The sequence below is a fragment of the Amaranthus tricolor genome, chromosome 2 (assembly GCF_026212465.1).
Source record: "Amaranthus tricolor cultivar Red isolate AtriRed21 chromosome 2, ASM2621246v1, whole genome shotgun sequence".
In the NCBI taxonomy this organism is placed as follows: Eukaryota; Viridiplantae; Streptophyta; class Magnoliopsida; order Caryophyllales; family Amaranthaceae; genus Amaranthus; species Amaranthus tricolor.
In genome coordinates, this window is record NC_080048.1 from 31,348,472 (window position 1) to 31,365,516 (window position 17,045).

Genomic DNA, 17,045 nt, shown 5'->3' on the forward strand with positions numbered 1-17,045 from the left:
ATTCTTATAGTTTAGACAGAGAATTTTAGAATATATAGTGCTTTTAATGAATAAAAATCTGGTTGATAATTAATTAAAATTCTCATACTTTTTAAGGCAAATCTGGTTAATCTTCCAACAACATTATCATAATGATTTTTTTTCATGATGAAATAGTTTAGAAATTAAAATTTTAATGAAAAACTTTATCAATTAGCAAATAGTACAGCATAAAAAAAATATATATTCTAAGAAATTTTAATTGGAAATCTTATGTAGCATCCAAATTTAAAAATATAATATTTTAAGAAAATTTAACAAAATATATCTGATATATTACTCATATATTAAAGAAATAAGTTATGTTAGCTTTGGTAAACAATATTCTATATGGCAAATCACTAAGAGATGCCATGTGGTATTTTATATTCTTTTTATTAGATTGTATAATAAGTGATTTTATTTAAAAATAAACAATAATTGAGTTTATTTTCATTGGATCGAGCAAAAGTAAGTTTATTTTTTACAATTTGCCCTATTTTATACTCCCTCCGATTCTCCTATTAGTTCTATTTTCAAATAGGGTTAAGTCACCTTAGTAGTCCAATTTTTATTTATAGTATGTATATTATACGTTATTATCATTACTCATATTACCTTAATATAATTAACAATTTACTTATTACTCCTTTTTCTCTTCTTTTTAAGTGGTTCCATTTAATCCATTTAAAAATTAGTGAAAAGTCAAATGAGATTAATTAAAAGAATAGGATGGAGTATGAAGATTCACATAATCTATATTGGCAAAATATACATGTAAATTGTACTAGCACATGGAGCACACCTTTGTATGTTCCAAAATGTAGCTAGAAAAGGGAAGAGCAAAAGGAGGGAAGAAGAACTAAAAAATGAAAGTGAAATTCATGTGAGGATGAAAAATAATGGAAAACATAGAAAGTGACAAGATAGAGGGAGTAGCCGTTGGGGGAGGGGACGATGTGGAGTGTAATTGGCTGGATGACAGGCTATTCTCCAACCCCACACCTAACTCCATCTTCACCACTCAAAATTTGCATTGTGATGATCCAATCAAATTAGATACCCACCCACTATCATTACTCCTCACTCCTCACATGGTTTCGTTGTCTGTTTGGTCCCACTTTTCTATGCAATTCTCTTTTTAGTTTCCCCTTAAACATTTTTTAAGGTTTTTTTAATCACAAGAATTAAGAAGTTTGTAAAAATTTAGGAAAATTGACAAAAATACTTAATAAAAATATTTTTTTGTCTAAAAAATACCAAGTAAAAAATGTTTTGCCAAAAAGTATCTAATAAAATTTTTTCCTTTTTCTAAAGAGTACCAAGTAACGTTTTCTGTCAGTTGACCGTTAAATATAACGGTTGACTGGTCAAAATCAAAAATTCTTCTTCCTCATCTTTAATTTCTTTTCCAATTTAATTTCGATTTTGAGTAAAAAGTAGAAGAAAAAAAAGAGAGAAAATTGAATTAAAAAAAATTGAAGATGAGGAAGAAAAATTGTTGACTTTGACCGGTCAACCGTCATATTTGACAATCAATTGAAGGAAAACGTTAATTGGTACTCAATGGAAAAGAAAAAATTTTGTTAGGTATTTTTTGACAAAATTTTTTTTATTAGGTACTTTTTCGGAAATAAAATTTATTAGGTACTTATTGACATTTTTCTCTAAAAATTTACTCTCTACAAAATATTTATAATATTTGACTTTTTGCGCAATTTAATGCACTAATTTAATTTTCAATATCTCTAATCATGTATAATTAATTTAATATTAAAATGAATCAAACTAGATTTCACATGACTGTATTTTAACTTATAGATTAAAAACTAATTACAATTAAAGGGTGATGAATAAATAATACGACATTTCTAATGTTGCAAGTAATTTAAAATACAAATTTTGCAACATTGTAGAAATAAACTTAAAAAGAAAGTGTGACAAGACGGAGTGCGTATCACCATGTTTACCTTTAGATTTTTATTTTAATGATGAGTTATGTATTTATAAAATTTATTAGATAAATAAGTTAAGATAAAATGTTGCTTTGAATAGTTTTTCCTCTTTGATTTTTAGTCCACTAGAAGAAATGTTCACTAATAAACTCCTTGAGTAGACTAAATTTATGAAATGTATTTATGAAATGTATTAACTTATTTTAGTTTAATTATTGCATTTAATTTAATCGGTAGTTATCCTTGAGAACATATTCTTAACTTAATGGATTATAGCTATCTAAGAAACGAAGTTTACATTGTTTTGTATTATAAGATCAATTTTTGATAACTGAATTGATATTAATTAAATTAAACTAGGCTTATTAATTAGTACTCATAATAATAAAATATGAGAAATAAAAGTGATTTATTTATTTGAACATAAAAAATTGTGATATTGAAAAGTGATTAAAAAATAATTTTAATTAAAAAATTAGAGGAATGACCTTATATTAAACATATTTAGCATGAGTGAGAGACGCAAGTAATTATTATGGATATTATTATTATTATTATTATTATTATTATTATTATTACTATTATTATTATTATTATTATTATTATTATTATTATTATTATTATTATTCAGATGTAAGCTTGTAGATGTGGCTTCAACTTCACACAGTTTTTTTTTACTGCAGGTACTTTTCTTGTTTTTCCTCGAGTTGAGAGACTATTTGGTCGCGTTCTTCCTTATAGGTATGAGTTGTCACCGTCCTTTCTTCCTCAGATCTTGCTTATGATTTTTCTATGAACAAGATATATTGATACACTGAATATGATGATAATGATAGACGGTAATGGATTAAGAATAATAGACGGTAAACCCTTCTGAAAACTTACTAAAGGCAAAATTATGCACCATTATCATTTTTTGAATTTGAATAAATGTGTTTTACAATAAGTACATTTAATTTTAGTTGATACTCTATAAAGAGTTCCTAATTTTTAAATTTTGAATAATAGTCCCTCTCTCACAATTTTAAATAGCGGCCTCATTATGTATAAGTTTGTGATTACTGTGTTTTGTTTTAGGTTTTTTCTTTTATTGTTATTTACTATACATAGACATTTTATATGTTGATTAAAGAATTGAGTCTTATTTACGATTAAGAATAAATACTATTTCTTCATATTAGATATTGGGATATTTTCTTGAACTTCTCACTTAGTCATTTTATTCCTTCAGCCTACTTAATAATAAAAAGAGATAATTAATTGCGATAAACAATTAACCATTATCACAAAATTACAAATGTGTTAATCTAAAACATTGCGCATCATTATTATTCCTATATATTGACATACAGACTTCTACGTGCATATTAGTCGACTAAATAAACGTTCATCTTCTCTCATTTAGTCATTTTCAAACAAGCAAAGCCAAAACAATCTAAGGGTAGGTTTTGGCAAATGAATTTACTTTTATTTTTAAAATTTTGACTGGTCGGATGTTTAAAACTGTGTTCGATATTTACTTTAAACACTTAAAGACTAGCATGTATAATAACTATTTTGTACCCAATATTTCAAATTAAATACTATTTCGTCCATCTAAATTACTATTGATTAGAAATTGAGTATTTTTTGAGGAACCGCGAAAATTTGGTAATAAAAGAAGACATAGAATAAATTATACGAATGAAAATAGAAAAACTAAAATGTAATTGATGATGAGATTAAAAAAGTGAAAAGTCATTGTCCAAAAATAAAAATAATGCAAAATAAGTATGATTAACCAAAATAACACATGATACTAAATGAATGGGACGGAGAAAGTAGTTAAAATCTTACTTAAGAGCTAATAAAAAGTTAATGCTATCATCTAATTAAACAAATCAATTAAACCACCCAACATTTAATCGCAAAATAGCCAATATACCTCTTTAATACTCCTTTTGGTCCTATTTGATGTTGACACAAGAAATATTTACGAGAATTAAGAAGAGTTGAATCTTTGAGATGACGACGATATTATGTTAGTGAATAATAAACTAAATGGAGAAAAATTGGGATCATATACAATATATACTATAAATATAGTTAATAGAAAAAAAATATGAGAAACATAAAAAAATATTAAAATATTAATGTTAGTATGAAGAAGTGGAGACCATAAACATTATATTATAAAAATAATAAAATAAAGTTTAGTAAATATATGCGGAAAACATAAACATTAAAATCTTAAAATTAGGGTGACTACAATCTACAGCTAATAATGTCCAAAAAAATGTGATACTTTCTTTATTTCAAAGTAAATGTTTTATTTTCCCCTAAAAAAAAAGCAAATGTTTCATTTGGTATTTGCACAAATATTAAAGCAAAAAGAGATCCACGATAAAAAAAAAGGCCACAAAATATATTCACATGTGCAAATTATGGAGACGACTACAATAAAAAGGTGTTTATATGCATTAAAAATCATTACTAAAAATAGAAGAACGAAAAAATTGACAGTGTTGCTCTAAATCGAAAAAAGTATAAAATAAGAGATCTATTAGAGAAACAAATATATGCTTAAAATAAAAAATAAAAATATAAAATTAAGAACCGAAGAATGTTAATCATTCTATATAACCCCACTCATAATTATAGAATACAATACTTTATTAAATTATAATTCCCTTAAATACAATACCCTAAACTTATCCATACTTCTAGCAACATCTCATTCTTTTTTCCCATTCCTCTTTAAAAACCCTTCTCACCACCTCATTTCTCCACTATATCAATTCAAAAAAAAAAAACACCCACAAAATCCTCTTTCTAGAAAAACCCAAGAGAGAAAAGAATGTCAAAGGAAGTGACAGAAGAAGGACAAGTTCATCAACATGGAAAAGACTATGTAGATCCACCACCAGCACCATTGTTAGATGCAGGAGAGTTAAAACTATGGTCTTTCTGGAGAGCTTGTATTGCTGAATTTGTTGCAACATTATTGTTCCTTTACATAACTGTTGCTACTGTTATTGGTTACCAAAAGGAAGCTGATCCTTGTGCTACTGTTGGTGTTCTTGGTATTGCTTGGGCTTTTGGTGGCATGATTTTTATCCTTGTTTACTGCACTGCTGGTATCTCTGGTTAGTTCCTTTTTTCTTCACACTTAATTTCTACCTTTTTTTTCTTGTGTTGAGCTTATTTAGGTGTTTTTACTGTATAAATCATATGGGTTTTAGCTCATTAGGTTCTTTTCTGTATAAATTATATGGGTTTGTGCTTATTTAGGTGTTTTAATGTATAAATTATATGGGTTTTAGCTTATTTAGGTGCTTTTCTGTATAAATTATCTGGATTTGTGCTTATTTTGGTGTTTTAATGTATAAATTATATGGGTTTTAGCTTATTTAGGAGTTTTAATGTATAAATTATATGGGTTTTAGCTTATTTAGGTGTTTTTCTGTATAAATTATATGGGTTTGTGCTTACAGCTCATTGAGCTGCTTTTCTGTATAAGTTATCTAGGTTTGAGCTTTACTAGTTTTTTTTATTTTTTTTTAATGAAGTATGAAAATTCACTTGACTAGTGTTCGACTGTTAATTAAGTATTGAGTTATGTAAGTAATTTTTTTAGTTGTGATAATTTTTCATCTTTTGTAACTTTAGAGTCATGTAAAAAATAAAAAAGTAAAACTAATGTAAGTAATAAATAGAAGTAGTAATAAGAGGTAAAAAAAAAAAAAAAAGGCTAGAATGGGACGGTCAAGAACTACTCCCTTTATTCTCTTATATTCTTTCCATTTATTAATTAATATTTCATCTTAAAAAGAGAGAAATTTAATTAATATTTTTGATATATTTAGAAGATAAAATATATATCCACGATGTATATTTTTTATAATTTTAATTATGTGTATTTATATAATAATTTTAAAATTTGCGTTGAAAACTGCGTAAACAGTAAACGAGAAAAATAAAAATAAACAGGGGAGTATAACTTACATCGCACAATCCAATGCACCACTAATATCTTCTTATTAAGCATAAAAAAATTATTATTTCCAAATTAAAATTGTAATATCTCTAATATAGAAGTACTTGTTAGAGTATATATATTTAATTGAGATGATTTTTTAACATGGTATCAGAAGTTAGCGTGTTAAAAATATTACGATTTTGAATCTCAAACTTGTATGAGAATGTGTTAGAGTATATGACATATTCAGGGGCTCAGCTTCTTTCATGACTACTTTAATTTGGAAATTATATGAAAAATTATCAATCTCTAATTATATCCATGTCAGTATTGAGGATCTGAAAGGGTATAGAAGTAGGATCTATTGGGTACTTGTAAGTTGCAACTAGTACTAAATTTGTTCTGGTTTATGTGAACAGGTGGACACATCAACCCAGCAGTAACCTTTGGATTGTTCCTAGCAAGAAAAGTGTCCTTACTAAGGGCATTTTTCTACATGGTGTTCCAATGTGCAGGAGCAGTATGTGGTGTAGGGCTAGTAAAGGCCTTTATGAAGGGACCTTACAACAGTCTTGGTGGAGGAGCCAACAGAGTTCAAGCTGGATACAATAAGGGTACTGCCCTCGGAGCTGAAATTATTGGTACCTTTGTTCTTGTTTACACTGTTTTCTCAGCTACTGACCCTAAGAGAAGTGCACGTGACTCTCACGTGCCTATCCTTGCTCCTCTTCCTATTGGATTTGCTGTGTTTATGGTTCATTTGGCTACTATTCCTATTACTGGAACTGGTATTAACCCTGCTAGGAGTTTTGGTGCTGCTGTTATCTACAACAACCAAAAGGCCTGGGATGACCATGTAAGTCTTTTTTTTTTTCTTTCTTTAGTTGTATTTTGGACTTTTTATCATGGGTTCGTCTCAATTTTATTTTATGATTTTATTTTATGATTTTATGCTAGCTTCATTTTATTTCATTACTCCAGTGTCTTCATTTTATTTCATTACCCCATTGTCAATAAATAGCTCCCATCAGAGTGAATTTTGAAAATGTGGGATATACGCAAAAAATTACTCTTGTTAATCTGAAAGGTGGGATATACAAAAAATTACCTTGAATAAAGGTTGGATTATTAATTAATAGTTGGGATTATAGTATGAAAATCGAGTAAAGGTTGATTATTCAGGATAATTTCTCCAACTTACAAAAATATTATTTCCAATTAAGCCTTAGTAGCAAACGTCACGTGCAAAACTTCACATATATATGAAGTGCATATGATTCAACGAGCTATTTTACTTTAGTCCATAACAATCTAAAATAGAAAACTATAAATCTTTATCCCAAGCGAAATAATGGACATAAATTTGTAATTGATCGAGGAAAAGAAGAGAAAATTAATATTTTTGTAGGTGTTTAGAATAAAACCTATGTCAATTATCCTTCTTGATTATTCTTTGATATGGCGTAATTAAGATCAATTTAATCGTTTTCGTCTCCTTTAATAATTGTTTTTTTTGGAAGTTTTGGAGAATGAAGGTAGTTTGGTCACTTTATGTTGAAGTTTTTACTCAATTTTTTGTGAATTATTCTCAATACTTCTTTTGGGTAAACTAAAATTTATGGGTCTTATAATCATAAAATATTTTAGTAACATTTCATTTTGGCTCCCAATATGTTTGTTAAACTAAACTTTGACCATTTAATCCATACTTTAGAGGGATAATCTGGTCATTTAGGTTGTAAATAGCAAAACATTAAATAATTAACTACATAATATTGGTAATTAGTCAGTAATTAATGTAATTAATCTGTGATGAGCAGTGGGTTTTCTGGGTTGGACCATTTGTGGGAGCATTGGCAGCAGCAGCATATCACCAGTACATCTTGAGGGCAGCAGCAATTAAGGCCTTGGGATCATTCAGAAGCAACCCTACAAATTAAGAACATTTCTTTGGAAAATAATGTTTTAATCAGGAATTGAATTGAAGAAGGAAAAAAACAAGACATGGAAAAAAATATTGATTTGTTTTTTGTGTGCAGTATTATGTATGCAGGAGATATTCAGTTACGCTTTCCCCCTTAGTCTTATCCTCTTTTTATTTTATTTTTTTGAATTTTTAATTTGTCTTGTAATTTTTGAGTATGTGAAGTAAATTATTGAGTTAGCATCATTTCTTCTTTTGTCTAAATGTTTAATGATGGTTATTAAATTGCCAATTGATTAATGATCCTATGTTGTTATTAGATTACAACTATCAAAATTAAATTTAGGGGTGTTTGGTTTATGAATTTTGGCTTGTTGACAACTTTTTCTCTAATAAACAGTCAACAGTCAATACTAAAATTACCAAATATCTTCACAAACAGTTGACTTTTTCAGCTAGTTTAAAAGCCAATAAAAACAGTCAATATTTTCAGCTGGTCAAACAAACCAACTAAAAAGTCAGCCGGTAACAGCCAACAATCAATTGCCAAACATCCCGTTATACTTCTCATAAGAAATCAGTCCACAGGGAGCTAAGGGTAACTTCACACTATCCTAGCGATCTAGTTGTAGGTCGATTGTTATTTTTATTATGGATGTTTGAAAGATGTAAGTCACCTTCTAGAGAGAGCTCAACATCCTCTCCAATCTCATCAGTCTCATTCTAATCATGGACCATTAAATCTCATTTTAAAGCATAACTACAATAAATCACCCATAATTAAATTACTCACTCATAATTAAATTACTCAAATATGATTAGTCTAACTAATGAAAGAAATAAAGTAAGGATGAGAAAGATAACAACTACAAGATTCAAGCATAAAGCATGTAAAAAATCTAATTCACCATAACAAGTTGGAACTTGGAATACAACATCCATTAAGCAATAAATAGCTAGAAATAAATTAGAAAAAACAGAGATGTAAGAACATGAATTTAATAAACTTTGTTGATTCTTATTCTTCAAACTCACTATACGCCCTATTAAAAATGTTGATAAATATTACAACTTGGTTGCAAGATAATAACTAGATTAAGGATTAAGTTTTATGACAACCAAAATATGGGTGGATGTTCAAATTTGCTTCCCAAGGTATTTTTTTATAAACACTTCTAACCACGATTCTAGTGGTTCACTAATCCATCAACCTAATATCCCACTCGAAAATACGATCTGAAAATAATGCATGCAAATAAGTAGCCTCAGACAGTCTTAACCCTGAAGTACCAGAACACTAAAAGATTCTAGTGGTTCACTAATCCATCAACCTAATATCCCACTCGAAAATACGATCTGAAAATAATGCATGCAAATAAGTAGCCTCAGACAGTCTTAACCCTGAAGTACCAGAACACTAAAAGATTCTAGTGGTTCACTAATCCATCAACCTAATATCCCACTCGAAAATACGATCTGAAAATAATGCATGCAAATAAGTAGCCTCAGACAGTCTTAACCCTGAAGTACCAGAACACTAAAAAGGGGCAAAAAAAATGGCTAAAGGTTACTCCATCCAACACAAGAAAAGGACACAGTATTGGAGCAAAAAGAAGAAAAAGATGTTATTTTCCCGAAACAAACTCGCCCGACCCGACTTAGTTAGCCCAGGCAATCGGGCGGTCAAGGGCTTATCCTTATCTCACAAATGGTGCGACAGTAATGGACAGGAAAGATGGTCTAGCCCAATCGGATCCAACGTTGCCCAAGTAGTCGGACATCCTTCGGAAAAGCTATGGGAAGGTGAGCACTTCGCTCCTTCTTAGTGTTGTTGCAGTATTGACAGATCCCTCTACTTTAGTCTCTTTTATTTGATTTTTTGAGTCTCATAAGATGAGCTTAGGAGGAGCAAAAGAAAGAGAATAATGGTTTTTTTTAGCTAGATTATGACATTTTGATTAAGAATATTGAATTAAAACTTTTATAAATTGAATATCATTTTAATGTTAGAAAAGTTATTTTGAGATTCACATCACATCATGCATAACAATTATAAGATCATTTGCAAAATATTATATTTTAAACCTTAAAATGAATAATAATAATAATAATAATAATAATAATAATAATAATAATAATAATAATACTTGTTCTTATAGCTTGTCAACTTAGTCCTTAAACTCAAAAGTTTCAATATATATATAGCTCAAATTGAAGTTAACTTCTTTGTCTTTCTCCACTAGAAATTTAGTCTTAGACATTGAGCTAGTCTTAATCCTCTTATGACACTAGGTTACTTCATTATACTTTTAATTAGTGACTAGATATTTCTAGAAATATTATTAGGGCAATATTAAAACTATAAAATCCATTTTGATCAAATAGAAAGTTGTGTTTGAGATTGATAGTCACATGTACATAGTACATATTATTAGATTATTGTACAAAATAATATTCTTCGATACTATAATTTATTTATAATCAATTCATTTAAATCAAAAATTTTGATTCAGAACTCGAATTCACTATAACTTATTTAGAAATTTCAATTGAATTGTAAATATAACTATAAGCATTATATTTAGCTTGACTTGAATTTGTAATGAAGGTTTGAATAAAAGTAATAAAAGAGTTGTTTTTAAAGACCAAAAGGAATCAACACATGCAAGTATGTTACATAAAGAAAATCCAAAAGAGATAAAAAGCATGTTTTCTTTTAGGCAAGTAGTGAATAGTGATGCCCACACATTTAATTGAAAGGCCAAAAATTCCCCATAATCCCATCCATATACCTTACCAAAATTCATGACCATTGATTCTAGCTTACCAAACTTCATGACCATTGATTCAATTAAGATGAGGAAGGTATGTTACTATAAATAGCACCCCAAAGAGTTGCCTAGGCCTCTCACCTCAAGTGGCAATCACAAACACAATAATTTAACTAGGGAGCAAAGACTAAACAACAAAGAAAATGGCTTCTTCTATGATTTCTAACGTTGCGGTCGCAACCACCGCGATTAGCCAAGCTAGCATGGTGGCTCCCTTCAATGGGTTGAAATCCATTGCATCCTTCCCAATCACTAAAAGGTCTAGCAATGACTTCTCTTCCCTTCCTAGCAATGGTGCAAGAGTCCAATGCATGCAGGTACAACATTGTATATTTTCATTTATATTCTAAAACTTGCGTTATGCGTGTTATTGTAATTAAACTCACACACATGTGGTTTTCTTAGTTTTTAATTAAAGTACAAACAAGTTACACTTCCTAGGTAATGTATCACTAAAATATTAAAGCAAATAGCAACAAAAGATTTTTGTCGCCAAATCTATCAAAATAGCTTTTGGTGATGATTTTGGCGATAAAACTCTTTGTAGTGGTCATCATTTTTGTCACTATGAGAAAATTTAGGGTCGAGCCTCTTTATATTTGTGGTAGCCGAAAGTGTCCAATTTAAATTTAGAGATTTAATGATAGAAAAAGATTGTCACTTCAGGGAAATTTAGGCACGAACTTGTTTGGATCATGATTCTAGTTATTTAATTGAAAATTTTATTAATATTGAATTATATAACATATAACACCGAAAAATGACATTCTAATTGGTTATGTAGACATATAAAGATAGGGATTAGGCAGATCATTCTATACTAGTATTCTGAAATCACCCTCATAATGTGTATTATTATCAAGATGTGAATTGAACTATTAATGATGTATTTGTATGTGCGCAATTTGTTTAGGTGTGGCCACCTGTTGGCAAGAAGAAGTTCGAGACCTTGTCGTACCTTCCACCTCTTACTGAGGCGCAATTGTTGGCTCAAGTTCAATACCTTCTCAACAAGGGATGGATTCCCTGCATAGAGTTTGAGTTGGAAGTAAGTATTATTATCCTAACAAGTAATACTTAACTAATCATCATCGAAGGTCATACCACGCACATGTATATATTTAGTGTTATATAAGTCAAATTGTCCTATACGATCAAAATGTACATTAACTAACACATATCTTTGTATACGTTTTGTAGCATGCATTTGTATACCGTGAGAACCACAGGTCACCTGGATACCAAGATGGTCGTTACTGGACAATGTGGAAGTTGCCTATGTACGGATGCACTGATCCGGTCCAGGTCGTGAACGAAGTACAGGAGGCCAAGAAGGCTTACCCTAGCGCCTTCATCAGGATCATCGGGTTCGACAATGTGCGCCAAGTCCAATGCGTCAGTTTTATTGCCTGCAAACCCCAAGGCTACTAAGTTTATATTTCATTTCTTTTTTTTTCATTTGCTATTTGTAAGTTCCATAATGTAGTCAATAGAGATTTCTTCTGAAGATGTCTCTTTTTTGTCTTTACCAATGAGTATCGGCAAAAAATTTTGAAGAACCGTGTAAGCAAATTTCCATTATAAAGATTATAATTTCATTACTTTTTTTGTTTTCTCTCATTTATTCTATTTTTCTTTTTTCTCGATTGATGACTAAGTGAATATGCTAAAACGCGAGAGTAAAAGTTATAAATAAAAATAAAATAAAGTTTAGGGATGGTTCTTCCATATTAAAAGTTTTAGTATAGTTAACTCTATTTAATTTTTGGGGATTTCCATGTGATAACTATTAATCTTGATGTTTCGGCTTTTCACGTGGTAGATAAATATTTTTTTTTCAATCCATGTGGTGACCTTGACATTCCAATGTTTCCACGTGGTAGGCAAAAAAAATTTTTTTTTTGATAACTTTATGCTATTTTTACCCAACATAAATAAATAGTGACATTTTTTTCAAAAAATAAACATAGTGATTATCCTTATTAATTACATATTTCGAAATTCAATTAAAATAAATAAGTAATTTAACCAATAACTAAATATTTTATCTACTACATGAAAAAATTGAAAGTTCAATGTCTTTATGCGGATTTTAAAAATTCTTTATAAAAAATGAAAAATTCAAGATCATCATATGAAATTTTCCATAATACTATTATAATTTTTCATATTCTTAAAAAATATCATAGTTATGGAGAATAACCATGATACTCTAAGAGCACGAGCATTAGAAAGTAAAAACTATAATTACCACACTACTTGATAGTAGTAGACTACTTTATGAGATAAAATTTTCTTAGTTTGGTATTTATACTAGAGAATTAATTCTAGGACAACAAAAGGGTTTGGTGTAATGAAATTAAGTACTTCATAAAAATCCAAGAGCAAATACATTAATATTTTTCAAACACTTATAAAAGTTCATACAACTAATTGCTTTACACTTGATCTAAAATCATCATAAGAAAATCATATTTTTTCATCTTCATTCATCTTCTTACACAAGAATAAACCTTGAGCTCTTAAAATGCCATAAATTTTCCCTAATTCTTCACGCAAAACCGATTTTAAATTCTTTGGAGCTTTCAACACTGAACTCAACTTCTCAATTTTTGCATTATTACTTATAATAAGATTTGCACAATCTGACAATAGCCATATCATTATTAAATAAATTGGTTTCAGTATAAATAAATTGATTTTCACAATTAATAAATTGATCTGCATATTATATGCAGGCGGTATTTTGTTCTTGATTAAAAATATGCATTGTTCTACGGATGAGTTGTGTTAAGATGCAATTGGAGATTGAACAGATTGAAATATGAGTAATTTATAGGTTTTCAAATGAACTTGAAGGTTCTCTTTAATAAATCCTCAAAATGAAATCGATATATGAAAAATCAAGCAAAGAACATGAAAAATATGAAATCAAAATTTAAATAAAACGAAAATGATAAATAAGATAAGAAATCAGAAGAAACTATCATAATATAACATTTTTTTTAAAAATTTTAAACACAATATTACACTAATTATTAAAATAACATTATCATAATATAATAAATTAAAATAAGGAAAAATGTTAAAAAAACTACCTAACATAAACCCCATTTTGCAAATAACTACCTTAAATAAAAAGTTTTGCAAAAAACTACCTTACATAATCCATTTTTTTGCAAAAGAGTACCTTGTAACGGATTTAGGCGTTTGACCGTCGGATTTAACCTTTGACTAGCACGTGCCAGGCACGTGGTCTCTTTAGTTAACCTAAATCGTCTTCTTTTCAATTCAGAGCATTCGAAATCGTATTCAATCCTGCCATTTCCAGCCAATCTTCCATTGTTGTAGCTTCATATTTCACTCCCATCCACCTCGTAACTTCATCTCATTGAAATCTCTAAGCAAATCCGGTATGTTTCATCTCATTGCTGTAGCTATAATTTAAATTTTTTTTCGTTTTTCAGATTTGCTTCCTGTGCTGTGCGATTTTTGTATTGAATTTGTTGTTTCATATCTTTTAATTTGTAAATTGACTCTTGTTGTATCTGAATACTGTATTAGGGTTCTTAAAATTAGCTAAATCAATATATAAAAATTAGCTAAGATGAAGAAATTGACAATCCGTAAAAAAGCCAATGATTCGAAAAAGAAGCAGTCTGAGTTGTCAACTGAGGTGGGTAATGTAACGGTAGATGAGGTGTTGATTGATAGTTCTGAGTTGGTTTTAGCAAATGTAGATGGTAATGCTGATGAGGTTGAGGATAGTAGTGATGATGATTATACATGTGTTAATGAAGATGAATATGAGGATGATTCTGATTTGTTTGCTGAAAATGTAGTTTATGGTCTTGATGATGTGTTTATAGATGATGAGGAACTTAGGTTGATAGTAGATAAGGAGGTTGATGAACAAAACAGCAGAGACATATACTTTAATGATGATGAACCGCAGTCTGATGATAATGATTTGAGTGCATTGAATGATGATGAGGAAGGTATATGCAGTTATCCTACATTCAACCCTGAGGTTGATTTCAAGGGTAAGATTAATTTGTGTTTAGGCCTTAAGTTTCCTTCGACATATGTGTTTAGAAAAGCACTAAGGTACCATGCTATTGAATGTGGTTACAATTATTATTACCTGCATAATGGTACAAATAGGATAAGTGTGTATTGCTACAACAGATGCGATTGCATGAAATCGAAAGGTAGAATTGTGAACTGTGTTTGTGGGAAAGAGAAGAAGTGTTATTTTAAGGTTCATGCCATGAAACTAAAAGACGAGGAGACAATTCAAATAAGGAGTTATTTTCCAAACCACACATGTGGTCACCAACACCAAAATAAGAAAGTCACTGCTTTGTATTTAGCTGAAAAATACATAGATGATTGGAGGGACAATCCAACTTGGGAATTAAAGGCGTTTAAGAAACGGGTTAATAGAGAGTTAGGTTGTGAAGTGAAGTATTCTAAGTGTTATATGGCTAAAAGAATTGCAATGAAAATGATATATGGTGATGCTAGTGAAGAGTATAGCAGGGTGTGGGATTATGCGGAAGCAATAAGGAGGTTTAATCCAGGAAGCACTGCAATCGTTAAATGCATTGGAATAGACACACCCCCACCTTTGTTCCAAAGGATGTATATATGCTAGACAGCGTGTAAGGAGGGGTTTGTTGCTGGCTGTAGGCCTATTATAGGTGTTGATGAGGCACATATGAAGGGCAAATTTCCTGGGGTTTTGTTGACTGTTGTAGGTAAAGATGGGAACAATAATATCTTTCCCATTGCATGGGCTGTGGTTGAAACAGAAAATGTAGAAACTTGGACTTGGTTTCTAAATCTTCTGGTAGAAGACCTTAGATCGGTAACTGCATCGAGTAGTTGGGTTCAAGCAGAAGTTGAAGCTTTCACCTTCATGAGCGATAGGCAAAAGGTAATTACTTGTTCACACATATCTTGTTTTAAATGTAACTAATGCTATAACCCTAATATTAATTTGTGGAAAATGTAGGGTTTGGTTGAAGCTTTGAACTCAGTGGTTCCTGAATGTGAAATTAGGTTCTGCTGTAGGCATATATGGGCGAACTTCAAGATCAAGTTCCCTGGAGAGTTGTTCAAACAACACTTTTGGAGTGCAGCCAGAGCCTACAACAAGGTATGGAATCATTTATGTTTATAGAATGTAATAAATATCTGACATAATGTCAAACTAATTAGTAACAATGTGTTTACAGAATCATTTTGATAGAGAAATGAATGTAATAAAGAATATTTCTGTTGACGCATATGAATATCTAGCTGCTATTCCTGCAAAACACTGGTCTAGGCATGCTTTTTGTAGTAGGAGTAAGTCTGGGATGTTGTTGAACAATGTTTGTGAGGCATTCAACAATGTATTAGTAGAAGCAAGGGGGAAGCCTATAATTTCTCTAATGGAGTGGATTAGGAGATATGTAATGCAACGAAGCGCAGCCAAAAGGGAAGGGCTTAGTAACTTTGAAGGTGTGTTGATGCCAGCTATCACCAAAATGATTGAAAAACATGCAAAAGAAATATACGGTTTAAGGGTAATCCCAGTGGATGTGTATGAGTTTGAGGTGGATGATATTGACGACTCTTACGTTGTAAACTTGGCCAACAAAACTTGCCATTGTGGAAGTTGGGACCTAATAGGGATTCCTTGCAAACATGCCGTTGCTTGTATTGTTCTTAGAAAATTAGATGTCAACGACTTTGTCCACGAAGCGTATCTCATAGAAACGTATCGAAAAACGTATAGTCCAAAGTTTTATGGTATGCCAGGACACAAAATATGGCCAACAACCACTTTAGCCAAACCACTTCCTCCACCATATCGAAAGATGCCTGGAAGGCCTAACAAGAGGAAGAGAAAGAAGGAAGTTGGTGAAGGTAAAGGAGGTAAGAAGGCTGTTAAAGAATTCAAGCAACAGAGATGTGGTAATTGCGGTGACCTAGGTCACTATAAAAAGGGCTGCAAGAATCCACCTAAACCACCACCAACAAAGACCCAGTCAAAAGGTGGAAGGCCTAAAATGGGATCGTCTTCTACTCAACAATCTACTCAATAATCTACTCAACAATCTAGCTCCAGTGGTCAACAACAAACGCAAAATGCTGCATCTGCTTCATGTCTAATGGATCAAAATAGTCAAATATAGACTTAGAATAAAGTTGCTGTATTTTAGCAAATGTACTATGTTGAAATAAGAATGTAATGTTGTTGTACCCTGTTTAGCAAATGAACTAGTGTAGCAAATGAACTCAGAATGTTGTGCTTTGAATTAGTAATTGAATCAGTAATTGTTGCTGTACCCTGATCAATATCTTGTGCA

General features: G+C 30.3%; 2 protein-coding genes across 2 annotated transcripts; both read left to right on the forward strand.

Annotated features, from left to right (window-relative positions):
* Nucleotides 1-4,548: 4,548 nt before the first annotated feature.
* Nucleotides 4,549-8,101, forward strand: LOC130805137 (aquaporin PIP-type). The gene is made up of 3 exons (XM_057669795.1): nt 4,549-5,098; nt 6,351-6,787; nt 7,752-8,101. Exons 1-3 carry the CDS (start codon nt 4,810-4,812, stop codon nt 7,869-7,871), a joined length of 846 nt encoding a protein of 281 aa, XP_057525778.1. The 5' UTR covers nt 4,549-4,809; the 3' UTR covers nt 7,872-8,101.
* Nucleotides 8,102-10,583: 2,482 nt separating this feature from the next.
* LOC130806805 (ribulose bisphosphate carboxylase small subunit, chloroplastic 1-like) lies at nt 10,584-12,287 on the forward strand. Its single transcript, XM_057672007.1, has 3 exons — nt 10,584-11,003; nt 11,600-11,734; nt 11,887-12,287. Exons 1-3 carry the CDS (start codon nt 10,830-10,832, stop codon nt 12,115-12,117), a joined length of 540 nt encoding a protein of 179 aa, XP_057527990.1. The 5' UTR covers nt 10,584-10,829; the 3' UTR covers nt 12,118-12,287.
* Nucleotides 12,288-17,045: the final 4,758 nt, after the last annotated feature.

Coding starts and splice junctions, on each gene's coding strand:
- LOC130805137 (XM_057669795.1), top strand. CDS start 4,810: ATGTCAAAGGAAGTGACAGAAGAAGGACAAGTTCATCAACATGGAAAA. Junction 5,099..6,350: donor CTGCACTGCTGGTATCTCTG/GTTAGTTCCTTT, acceptor TTATGTGAACAG/GTGGACACATCAACCCAGCA. Junction 6,788..7,751: donor AAAAGGCCTGGGATGACCAT/GTAAGTCTTTTT, acceptor TGTGATGAGCAG/TGGGTTTTCTGGGTTGGACC.
- LOC130806805 (XM_057672007.1), top strand. CDS start 10,830: ATGGCTTCTTCTATGATTTCTAACGTTGCGGTCGCAACCACCGCGATT. Junction 11,004..11,599: donor CAAGAGTCCAATGCATGCAG/GTACAACATTGT, acceptor CAATTTGTTTAG/GTGTGGCCACCTGTTGGCAA. Junction 11,735..11,886: donor GCATAGAGTTTGAGTTGGAA/GTAAGTATTATT, acceptor TACGTTTTGTAG/CATGCATTTGTATACCGTGA.